The sequence below is a fragment of the Misgurnus anguillicaudatus genome, chromosome 25 (assembly GCF_027580225.2).
Source record: "Misgurnus anguillicaudatus chromosome 25, ASM2758022v2, whole genome shotgun sequence".
In the NCBI taxonomy this organism is placed as follows: Eukaryota; Metazoa; Chordata; class Actinopteri; order Cypriniformes; family Cobitidae; genus Misgurnus; species Misgurnus anguillicaudatus.
In genome coordinates, this window is record NC_073361.2 from 3243533 (window position 1) to 3256696 (window position 13164).

Sequence of the window (13164 nt, forward strand, 5' to 3'; positions counted from 1 at the left end):
TGTTCAGAATCCTCAATGGTAATGTTAAAGGGTGCACCATCAAGCTGTAATAAAGTCTTCTCACCGAAGGTCTTCGTGACCTTCATTCTAAGACAATGAAGCAGCACAGCTCTCATTATTCCTACGTGTCAGCCTTAAACCGGGTGTTCATTTCTATGATGTGGGGTGTAGGAGGGGCGAGGAGGCTGTTCAAAATGCGCTATTTATTGCAATACTATTTACAAAATTAACTTATTAGGGCCCGAGCACACCGGGGTGTGACGACCCTATTGTTTTTGCTCCGTTTGTAATTATTTTTCTTCTTCTTCTTCTCCGAAATGGATCGCATTTTTGAGGGCCTAAACATACTCGAAAACTCATGGAGATTTGCACACGCGTCAGAAGTGGCGAAAATTTACATGTAGTATAGGCGTCAGAAGTGGGCGTGTAAAAATGGCTCGATAGCGCCACTTGCAAAATTTCAAGAGAACAGCCCCCCCCCCCCACTATGAAAAACTTACAGATATGAAATTTGGTGGGATCATCTATTACTCCAAGACCTACAAAAAAGTCTCTTGGAGCTAAGCTCTAAACCCCACAGGAAGTCAGCCATTTTTAATTTTGTCTGTAATTTTTTGACATTTCCAAGTGTCATACTTTAACGAACTCGTCCTAGAGATCTAATCTGATCATCATCATATTTGGTCAGTATCATCTAAAGGCCTTTGCGATGCTAAATTGAAGAGCTTTTGTCTTTTCGTTAGAGGGCGTGTCCGTGGCGGCCTGGCAAAGTGTGATGTTTCGCCATGAAACAGGAAGCGGATGTTATTCAGGCATACATTGTTCGATCTGCCCCTGACTTCACACGTTTGATAAGTGTCCAGGCCTGAACACATCAACATGGCATAATTCAGTAACAGTCATAGCGCCAGTGCGCCACCTAGAGGCAGCAGGAAATACCATGTTTTACGCTGTGACTTACAACTCTTAGAGATTTAACCATATCAACATCATATATCCGTCTAATCTCAAGACCTTGTGTGATGACAAATAGCGACGACCTTGACTTTTCGTTAAAAGGCGTGTCCGTGGCGGTCTCGCAAAATATCGCTAAATGAATTCCATTTTTGACAGCCTAAACAACCTTAAAAAGCCATGAAACGTTGCACACATGTCAAATGGGGTAAACATTTTCACTTGATATAGGCTTCAGAACTGGGGGTGTAAAAATGGCTCTATAGCACCACCTACAAAAGTTTAAAAGAGCAGACCCCCCCCCCCCCCGCTATGGTAAACGTACAGATACGAAATGTGGTAGGTTCATGTATCACTCCAAGACCTACAAAAAAGTGTCATGGAACCAAGCTGTAAACCCCACAGGAAGTCGGCCATTTTGAGTTTTCTCTGTAATTTGAGTGCAAATTTTGCCATTTCTGGGCTTCGTACTTTAATGAACTCCTCCTACAGATTTCATTAGATTAAAACCATATATGGTCTGTGTCATCTAAAGGCCTCTGCAATGCTAAATTGCGAAGATCTTGAGTTTTTGTTGGAGCGTGTGTCCGTGGCAGCCTGCCAAATTTCGTCTTTTCGCCATAAAACAGGAAGTTGTTATAACTCAGGCTTACAATTTCTAATCTGACCCACACTTCACATGTTTGATAAGTGCCCTGGCTTGAACACATCAACATGGAATAATTCACATACAGTCATAGCGCCATCCACTGCCCGCCGACAGGGGGGGACAAACGGGTCTGTTGTCCCGGGCCCAGGATGAGGGGGGGCCCAGAACTGGATATGGAATAATTCAGTGTTTTCCATACATTGATTTATCTGCCATAGAATCAACACTGGCCGCCACAAATAGATTTCACGATTACCATTTACATTTCTATTTTACTATATTCATTGTAGTGAGCGCTCAGCGCGCCTCCCTCTCTCGTTGCATGCAGCGCCTCAACAGCGTGCGCCCTTCCCCTCTCTCTCCTGTTACAAGCAGCGCGGCTCTCTCTACAGTCAAAAGTATTTTAACTCCGTGTTCCTTTTACTTTCTTTTTCTTGTAAACGTCAACAGTCACGGATGTCACTGATATAGAAGATGGCTGATCGAGTTCATCATGAGTGACTTAACAAAAGGTCAGCATTTCCACACATACCTGTTCTGGTGTGAGTCTGTGTCCGAGCTCTCTCCCTACCTATGATGCGGTATGCTCGTCCACGTGTTCTGTAGTAACACTAACCGTGTATTCTCTCATATTCTGAATTTGCAACAAATTGTCTGCGCTATACGCGTTGATATACAATAAAACTACCACTCGTGTTTAAAATAAAAAGCGCTCATAACGCAACAACACTGATGAGAAGAGCAACATCAGTACAGCCTCAATGTAAATGTATGATGATTTTGTCAGATGAGGGTGCGTTTTTAGCAGCAGTTCAAGAAAGAGCTGATTGGATTTACATTGACATTAACACACCTGAGTCACTGGGTCGTTACTGGGTCCTGTTTAGTCACTATTTGATAGACAACAGAACAAATAATATGTAAAAATAGCATTCAGTTGTGTTAAAATGCAATATAATGTGACAGATTAAAGAGTAAAACACGACGCAATGCCGCCACATATATGCTAATCGGCATGTGACCGCCACAGTCTCTCAAAATCCTGTGGGAAACACTGCAATTGTTAAATAATAAAGAAAATAGGCATATTTGTGGAAAAAAATCTAATTCAGTCACCTCCATAAACATTGGAACAGAAGCACATTTTGTGTTATTTTAGCTGTCTACCAAAATGTACTCCAGCCACAGTTATGATGGTTTTTCTTTATAATGGAGAGGATAGTGCGATCATCCACCACTGTTATCCCATTTAGACATACAGGATTTTAATGTTGCTAAGCTCACCACTGTGTTGTTTTTTATCTGGATGTGCCAAATTGTTGATGTGGCCACTCTTAATGTTCCTGCCATCTCTCTGATGGATTTGTTGTGTTTTTGAAACCTAATTATGGTCTGTATCACTTGCATGGAGATGTCCCTGAATCAAATGATTTGGGTTCACAGCCACAGCTTCCAAATGCAAATACCACACTTAAAATCAACTCCAGACCTTTAACATCTGTCATTCATGTGGAAATTATTTAACAAATAGACAATACCTGTCCATAAAACAGTTTTTAAGTCAACTGTCCCATTACTTTTGACCCCTTTAAAAAGGGGGAGCTACATATTAAATAGCTGTAATTCCTAAATCCTTCAGCCATTATGGATGTGAGTGTGCACTGTAAGCCAATATTCATAATATGACTGTAACTGGAATACATTTTGGTAAACAGCTAAAATAACACAAAATGTGCTTCTGTTCCAATATTTATGGAGGTGACTGTATTTGAGATACATAAAAAAAACGTTTATTTGTTTTCTTCCTATACTTAAAATAGTGGTCAAGAAACCCCCCTGCCAACACAAAAATGGTTTGGCCACTGATCAAAATTTTATGATGTCATTTGATTTGAAGTTCAGTACGCTCAAAATATCTGGTCAGACTCAGCACAAGTCCGGTGCTCAGAAAAGAAAAGAGAAGAAGAAAAAAGAGGTTTTCAAAAGAGGGGGTTGACGTTATATAAATAAAAGTTATTTTGTGTAAGTATATAGTGTCAGTACTACATTTATTTACTATATAAATGTTGAATACAATGTATAATAATGCAATATTCGTGGGTCATGAATATGATAATGCCAAATGTCTTGTTACTAGTAAAAAGTAGGGGGGCCGAGGGGCCCTCCAAGATTATCTTGTCCCGGGCCCAGGCAAGACTGTCAGCTGGCCAAAGCAGGAAATGTCAGGTTTTACACAGTGTTACACATCAAAGTTCTTTTGAATATCCACCTATATTTACCCACTTAAATTTAAAAACCCCTGGTTCACTGCTTTACTAAGGCCATAGGGTGGCGGTGCACATGCGTGCGAGGGCCCTTCCATTGCTGCTTGCAGCTTTAATTCCTCATTATAATAGCAAACAAGAGTTTAAAAAAAATATTTTATAGGTCAAGTATAGTGATAATTGCAACATAATTTACTCATTAGGATAACTAATAGGCTTTACTGGATAGGGAGGTGGGTGGGCCTAGCTGACAGGTGGGTGGTCCAAGGCCCACCCAGGCCCACCCATAGCTACGCGACTGATGTGTAGTAATATATAATGAGAAGGTCAGAGTTATATATTTAAGTTTTTTAAACTGTAATAATTGCTTATTTCAAATTAATATTATTTGTATTTAACACCAACTTAAAAAAAAATTTAAGTTTTACCCCTAACCTGAACTATAACTAACTTTCTATTTTTATATTATCATTTTTATGTTATCATGCATCACATCTCTTCTACTGTAAGTACACAAAAAAAAGACAAATGATGTGCGTTTGAGTCAGATTTTTATGAAGAATACGTGACTGTTTATATAATTGGCAAAAAAAACTTCACCAACCAAAAGTATACCAAAAAGCTTACGTGTGACATAAAAGTACTGCCAAAACAATGAGAATCCCTGTCATGTTACTTTAATATCATACAGTATGCTCAGCATAAAGTCCAGCATACATATGGCCTGCCCTACATGAAACACCACTGCCATCTACAGGATTTTGTATTTACTGCGTCCCACACCGAACCCCCTTCTGCAGGATCCCGCAGAATTTTGGAATTGCTCGCGGCATTCTGCTCTCTGAGATGCGCATTTTTAAAGGCCACATCTGTATGTGTGTTCCCTTGGTTTAAACCCATGACCTTTTGCACTGCTAATGCAATGCTCTACCACTGAGCTATACAGGAACACAGAGGTACATTCCCAAAACCTAGGTTAAAGTTTTTATTTGCAAATGTGCTGTGTCAACAGTCATGACTAGATAAAAAGCGATGTCAAACTGACTGAATTAAAATAGTTCGCTGCCGCTGTCTCACACTTCCACATTAGTGACAGAACATGTCGCAATGTAAATCCTTCATGACTGTTTTAAGCCTCCTGGGATGTCTTTTTACTCCAATTCCGGTACATTTTCTGTATAAAGATTACCCTGCTTCTAAATTATAAGTGTGAAACGCTTCTTAACCTAGGGTTAAAAGCAGGGTTTAGAACAGAGTTAACCCAGGGTTAAGTGCAGTGTGAAAAGCTCTATTGAGTCACACAAGTGATGTTTTCTGACTTAATGTAACAGATGACAAAAAATTAAGTGTTTAGATATGGATTACACATTTAAAAGTGCCTTTTATCCTTTAAATATTTTCGCTCTCGTTTACCTTTTGGTGAGGATCCAGTAAGTATCAAGTCATCATAACCCCTCTCCACCACACGAATGATAAACTCAGGTTCACCGTCATTCTCATCGATGGAACACACATAGTGGCATCGACGATTCCCGCAGCGCATACTCCAGTAGATACGGCTGGCCTCATAGCCCACAGGAAAGATAGCAGACATCGAGTGGAAGGCCTGCATTTGCTGGGGAAGCAGCTGACCAACAGAATGAAAAACCAGACTGCCTACACGGAAGGTGTGTTCCCGCTCACCCCTCTGAATAATGCTGGCAATCTGTCGCGCCTCGTCCCTTTGCACATAGACCCGGCGGAACACGGCAAAGCAGCGGAGTTCATGCTCTGTCCCTGACAGCACACCTCCAAACGCGCTGGTTCCCCTGGGTCGGTGCATGTGACACAACATGGTCTTGTCTTTGAAAAAGGTACACTGTGCTTTAACGGCACAAGTAAAATGGTATGCGTTAGTGCAGCGCAAACGGTGGCAACCGCTCGTGGCGCCTGTCTGCTGGCAGTATGCACAACGAACTGACAGGCCTCTCCTCAGGGCCAGTTCTACATTAATGAGAGCTCCGGCCTGGGTCTCATACACTTCAGTTGACCACAGGGCACAGTTGAGGTGCACCCACAAGTCCAGATCAAGGTTGAGAAGGCGGGCTGGCCCGTCAGTGAGTCCATCTCCTTCTTCATGGCAGAAACAGCAGCGGCGCATGTCTTTGGGCATTGGATCAGGTCTAAGAGAGGTCCCCAGTCTCTTCAGCAGCTCATCAACCTCGTGCTCCCCAGATAGGTGGTAATTGCCCTTAGGCACCACAATTTGAATGCTCCATTTCTTCCAACGCAGAGCCTTAAAGCGCTTCCCTGACAAATAGCGAAGTTCATCCCCTCCATTGTGCAACGTTTGGGGCCGAGGCTTTAGTTTGACTGTGACCTTAAGAGTATCAGACTTATCTCCTCTGAGTGGAGGGGTTGGTGGAGACTGCTTAGGCTGTAGCTGAGCCAGACAATGTACATCAAGATCAGATATGTTGTTACTGTACTTATGGAGCACCTTAGCTGGACTTTGCTTGTCCTCAGAGTTAGACAGTAAAGACATATTTGGCTATGAGAGCAAGAGAAAAAAAATACACATTTGTTCCAAACTTTATGGTCTTTTTACACATTAAGCTACAAAAATAAACAACTTGTTTCATACCCTGGGTGCCATAAAAATACTGCTTACACATTTTGTGTGCTTAGTAAAAAATCTTAATACACAGTTTATGTATTCATAAAAATGTAAAACATTAATATCATAAAATGCTGAAAATACATATATTTTTTTATAATAATGTTCTTAAATCAAAAGCTTCTTGAAAGCATTTAACATCTGTTATGAATGTAAAAAATAAATGTAATTTTAAATTAATTTGGTTAGTTAACTGGGATATAGGCATGTTGCGATAGTCAATGTAACAGGTATAAACAGTGTTTTAGCCTCTCAGGATTAGATCACTTGCACACCGCGGCAACTTCTTCCACCGTTGTTAGATTTTTTCTTGTAATTAAATCATTTAGTTACGTTAGAGAGAGCAGACACTAAAAACTGAAGTGTCTGTTGCCTGAATTCAGCGTAAGCTGAAAGTACGTCACAATACAGAGCAGCAGGATTTTTATTTACTACTGTCAGAGTGTGTGAGGGGAGCTGACTGACAATGATGACCTACTATTTTGTTGTTGTGTTTTTCATTAAGAAAAATAATAAACCCATCATTCAAGCAGCACTTTAAATGGAGGAAGAGACAGTTTCTCAGCTTGGGACTGGCGGGCTTCCGCCAGAAGTACCTGTGCACACTGGCTCAAGCACTTATTTAAAACAATTAGGGATTAATTAATACCAATATTCACTAATAATACCTGGCCGATAACGATTCTAAATCGCAAAGCTGATACTATGCACAGCTATTTCATGTACTACTGCTTTTGATCAGCAAGTCTTTATCAATCTGTAATCACGTTTAGTTTGAGTCGTTTATAACGTGCCTTCAAAAAGCAACACTCGTCAAATATAAGCATCATACATATTCGTTATTATTATGAAAACATCTGAAAAGGTTTGAAGAACAGTAATATAAAAATATGCTTAAACCATTTCCTGGAGCTGCGAGTGTAAATGGTTCTTCTGCGGTCTATCTTGCGGCTTTTGTATGTAGCGGCATTGCACTGTAATTCATTAAGAAGCATTGCAAGCATCATTGGCCGATTTATCGGAACATTCCTAAAAACAATTATTGACCTCGCATCGCACACGGATTCATAAGGGATTTAAAACGGTGTAGGCAAGTGCTTTACTTAAAACAACTGCTTCTAATTCAAAAGTGAAAGTAAATAACAGATGGGAAAATTCTGCCACCGCAACATCCCTACTTGGTTAGTTAGTTGAAAAAACATAATTTTCTATTAAGTGCACAAAAAGTGTCATTATTATTTTGGCATTGATAGCATAGACTGTAAGGTGAGATCCTAGAAACATTTAACCTAAATCACTGCACTACTCACTTTGTTATTTGCTGACATAGTCTGCATGGATGCTGAGTAAAGAACACAGCAGTTATGGCTGCAGAAGACAAGACTCCTCTCAGATCCTCCACGGTCCTGTGAAAAGGACATTTGTAAAAGCAGGTTAACCCTAGGCAGAAGCTTGCATACGTTTCAGACCTTTTATGATGCCATAAGGAAACCTTACATTTGCATAATATTAAGGGGAGTGGAGGGGAAAAGGGTGAGAGACATCAAAGTTATGCTATGATTTTAATGACCTGAAATGGGTTAAACTGTATTTGTTAATGTTTTAGTGCTATAAATGTGGTATATGCATCCAAAAGAAAATGGTAATTGGAGCATCTTTGATCCAGAATCATCTTCGTCAATTTTGTGTTTTATACCTGTTTATTTATTGGTAGGTCTTTGGTAGATTTGCAGACACCATTCCCAAGAACCACCACTTTGCAATTAGAACAACACTGTGGTCTAGGTCCTGGGCTGTTTCCACCCATTTGGTAGCCTGGTCTCACCATAACAGAACCTGGAACAAAAAAAAATTCCTTTACCTCAACTGGTAAAATATTGCATTAGCAGTGCAAAGGTAATCATTTTTGAGAACACAATGAATAAAGTTGTTATGGTCTCCCTATGCCATTTCTCGTCTACAGAAGTAGTGAAGAGCATTTTCTGTTTGGTGGTCAACATTATAACTGGTTAATTAGCCTGACTGGAGAGTGTAAGCTATAAACAGCAAGCTGTTCTGCTTTCGTCTTTACTTTCTCAGAATGCAACGATTATAGATTTTGATGGTATGGTTATAGTCTAATAAATAATCACGGATGTACGGTTATTATGGTTATTATGGATTTATTTATTTTACAACATTAATGTATAAAATCTAGGGCTGTCAATAGATTAAAAAAATTAATCTAGATTAATCGCATGATTTCATGAGTTAACTGCGATTAATCGCAAATTAATCGCACATTTTTATCCATTCTAAATTTACCCTAATTTAATACTTTTCAGGTTTTTAATATTCTAATCATATATACATATATAGATGCTCTATGCAAATGTATGTTAACAACAGCCTGTTTACATTTTAACAGAATCACCAGCCATTGTTTTGTATATGAATTTTCCTTTCAGAAGATTTTTCTTTCTCCATTTTTGTTTGCTGCTGCATCATTTGTGACCTGTGCTGGCAAGTTGAGTCGGAATTAGCAAATTTAAAAAAAATAGTTGTTCATATTTTGACATTTTCTATTAAAACATAGAACAATGCATGATTTGTTGAAATATAACAAAATATGACAGAACTACACGTGTTTGAAGTTGAAAGAGTCAAATTACCACAAACATTTCCACATCCATACATTATATTACCACATCAATACCTTAAAATCACTGGTAAAACTAATAGATTTAGCACACACAAAGCAAAAACATCATCAATGTATGTTCAACTTTTTTTCCTTTTGTTTGATTGACATTGAGACAGACTGCTTAAAATCTAAGTGATCTAATATAATGTTACACATCAGATAGTTTTACCCAACAGTTAACCAAACATTTACTTAAAACATAACAGATTATAGAGCCTACCTGCGTGAATTCTTATCAAAACAGATATTTGTAAAACTGTAATTTTGTGTAGATGTCTATATATCAGGGTCGCGCACTCGCGCGTCTGTGTGCACGCGCTTCAGATATCAGTCAGTCAGCGTGAGGGGATCGCTTTTGAGTCTTGTCGCTCTTAATAACTCTTTAACATTAATCAGGTACCGAACTTTATCTCTCTTAATGACTCTTTTAACATCAAGCAAGTCCTGCAGTCTATTTTCTAAGTCATGCATAAAAGCGAAACCAAAATGAATTGAGACGCATCTTTGTATTAGATTAAGCATTAGCCGGAGGACGGTAACGTTACACCTCTCAGACGTATAAATAAAGATCATATCAGATGTCCAACGAGCATTTAGAGCATTGGATTTGGTAGACAATTTGCTTAATGTTCTTATTTCTATGAAAACCTTTTACTCATTTAGAGAGAGTCACATTTGTCTGCGTCTCTGTTCATTCAACTATGGGCTGGACCAAGGGTCAAACAGAAATTGCGCGTTGCGTTAATCTCCGTTAATGAAATTAGTGGCGTTAAAATGAATTTGCGTTAACGCGTAATTAACGCGTTAATTTTGACAGCCCTAATAAAATCACATTAACAAATTTTTGAACAATTGCTAAATTCTTTCGTATTTTCAGTTTGTATATTTTTTCTACAATTCATGGATAAATAATAATAACCTAGCTGGCTTTTGACTTAAAGCTGCCGTCGGCAACTCTGGAGGATTGAGCAGTTTCCAAATGTTTACAATTTCATGTCCCTCCCCCACTACCTCCGAGCAACTTCCCTCAGAGCTCGTTCTCGTCAGCGCGTGTGCAAAAGTACTATTGTGAACGCATACTTAGCAAGAATACTTAGATTACTTACATAACACTCCGAAATACAATCAATGGTTGATAAAGCACAATTACCTGTTGAGAAGAAATGTGGCAAGCTCTGCATTCAGCTTGAAATCTCGTAGATTCCTTTCAAATGCCGGTCCGATATTGATCCTAGTTTTATTACGGTTACAGTCGCTTTCTATCTTTGTTTCCTTCTTTTCATTGGTTGTTTTCCTAGCTCTAGTTGTTAACCGAGAAATCGGAAGTTTGTTACTGAAAGTTCTCTCCGCCATCACGCTGTTCAAACCAAAACACCTATGAATTCAGGCGGATGCAAGTGATATTGTAACGCGCGCGAGGGGGATGGGGATCTGTGGCGCGTGCAGGTACTGTGATTGACAGGCAGATTTTACACAGCCCTGGGCTGATTGGACCAAATGAACCAGCCTGCGCTGATTGGACCAAATGAACCGAGAGCGGTGGATTTTTGCAAATCAAATAACAGGCTCCAGGTGGAGCTAGAAGCGCGGGTTTTTTCTTAAACAGTCTAATTTATGTTGTTCTATTGGAGCATAGTGTTGGTTTCAGTGAATATGATCAAAAAATATGATCAAATAAGTTGCCGACCGCAACGCCGCGTTTTGACGTGTTTTTTCCTTATCTTGGCAGAATCAACTTAAAATACTCCATCATTAATAATCATACACTTACGTGTTTGACATCATCTGAAACGGTAAAGGGTCTTCTTTAATATGTGTTCATTCACAATAACAACAGATCTTTGTGTTTTTGTCAAATAAAGAAAATAAACAGGGTGTGCATCCAGACATTTCTGTCTCCACCAGCTGTATCTCAAAACACGTTACAAAAATCAATTGAAACTCCGCGAATACTCGTCACACAAGCATGATACACATATCCAAAGAAAGCCTGAAATGTCTACTTTTAAACAAGCTAAATATAATCGAAAACAATATTGCCTGTTTATGTAATCTGCATTGAAGTAAAGAGAGTACAGTTTTTCCTGGCTGACTTCATTATCTTTAATTTGGTCACGCCCACAGCTGTTGACATGGTAATGAAGACACGAGCTGTTCAACCATAACAAGCAAAGCGTAAAGTTTGATCAGATTTAAAGACTTTACCGCATGTTTGGGAGGTAAACTTTACACACACGTGAGGAATATCTTCATTTATGTCTGGACATTGAGGAAGAGAAGCATTTATCTTTAACGTTACCTAAGAATAACAATGGAGAACGCACTGGAGCTGGATTAGAAGTAAGTAACGTTAACAGTTAATTTATACCATTTATATTTGCTATCATGTAACTTAATATGCTCATGGCTTGTGCAGTTCAGCCTACATACAGTAACGTTAAGCAACCTTAGCAGACTGCACGCTTCGGATTGAAAAACTTTCGCATTGTTTACAAACGGCGCGATCTCACGTAATGGCGGATTTCACTGTTGCATGCTGTAACAGTGTTAAACACAGTTATTCACTTATATCAGACGCTAGCCTGGTTTAGGTCGTACCTAACCAATCGCTATCACTTTGCTTATGTAAACGAGGAAGAGTCATATCACTCCCTGGTTAAATACGGTGTACCGCAGGGTTCGGTTTTAGGTCCTATCCTGTTCTCGTTATACATGTTACCTCTAGGAGACATTATCAGGAAACATAACATAAGTTTTCACTGCTATGCAGATGATACCCAGCTTTACATCTCCTCACATCCCAGCGAAACACACACGTTTTCTAAGCTAACAGACTGCCTTAGCGATGTTAGTGACTGGATGGCACATAACTTTCTTAAGCAGAACTCCAATAAGACAGAGATACTTATTATTGAACCGAATCGCTACAAACATAATATGTCAGATTACAAGTTGCACATAGATGGCTGCACTGTGGTGCCATCTTCCACGGTTAGGAACTTAGGTGTGATGTTCGACAGCAACTTATCCTTCGATAGTCATATAGCCAACGTCTGCCGCACAGCATTCTTCCATCTTAGAAATATCTTGAAAATACGCCATATACTGTCTACATCTGACGCAGAGAAGCTTATCCATGCTTTTATGACCTCTAGAATAGACTATTGTAACTCGTTACTCGGGGGATGCCATGCAAATCAAGTAAACAAGCTTCAGCTAGTTCAAAACGCTTCCGCAAGGGTACTTACCCGATCTAAAAAGTATGACCACATAAGCCCAATTCTGGCATCTTTACACTGGCTACCAGTTAAATATCGCATACAATTTAAAATATCACTAATCACCTACAAAGCTTTAAATGGCCTAGCACCCTCATATCTTAGAGAATTACTATCAGAATACAATCCATCACGCACACTACGGTCGCAAAATTCTGGTCTCTTGATTATCCCTAGACTATCAAAAGTGTCTAAAAGTGGAAGGTCATTTTCCTACTTAGCCCCTAAGCTCTGGAATGATTTACCAACCGATGTCCGAGAATCAGACACAGTCGATAATTTTAAATCTAGACTTAAAACTTTTCTCTTCAACAAAGCATTCGCATAATTTGTCTAGTAAAAGTACTTAACTCGAAATAGTTATCTGTACGGAACAAAGCACTCGCGGTCATAACACAGACCAACCAAATAAATAAATAAAAACCTTATCTTAACCTATAGTCGGATTGCGATTTTGGAACTTTCGTGTTCTTGTGAATAGTATGCCATACAAACCCGTTTGCCACTGAACCTGCATTAACGACGACAGTGAGGCCTCCAGCCTTAGTCAAACGGGTTGGCACGTATGGTTGGGTTGTGATTTTAGCGCTTTCTTTGTATTGCAAATAGTATGCCATACAGACCCGTTTGCCACTGAACCTGCATTAACGACGACAGTGGGGCTTCCGGCCTTAGTCAAA

General features: G+C 39.4%; 1 protein-coding gene across 1 annotated transcript in view; it reads right to left on the reverse strand.

The window, feature by feature from the left end:
* Nucleotides 1–13164, reverse strand: part of kmt2ca (lysine (K)-specific methyltransferase 2Ca) — a 232967-nt gene that overhangs the window by 16664 nt on the left and 203139 nt on the right. Inside the window, exons 52-54 of the mRNA XM_073864088.1 lie at nucleotides 8220–8359; nucleotides 7834–7929; nucleotides 5281–6397 (exon numbers count right to left, since the gene is read on the reverse strand). Of these exons, the coding sequence (XP_073720189.1) occupies nucleotides 5281–6397; nucleotides 7834–7929; nucleotides 8220–8359 (1353 nt within the window). The remainder of the gene's footprint in view (nucleotides 1–5280; nucleotides 6398–7833; nucleotides 7930–8219; nucleotides 8360–13164) is intronic.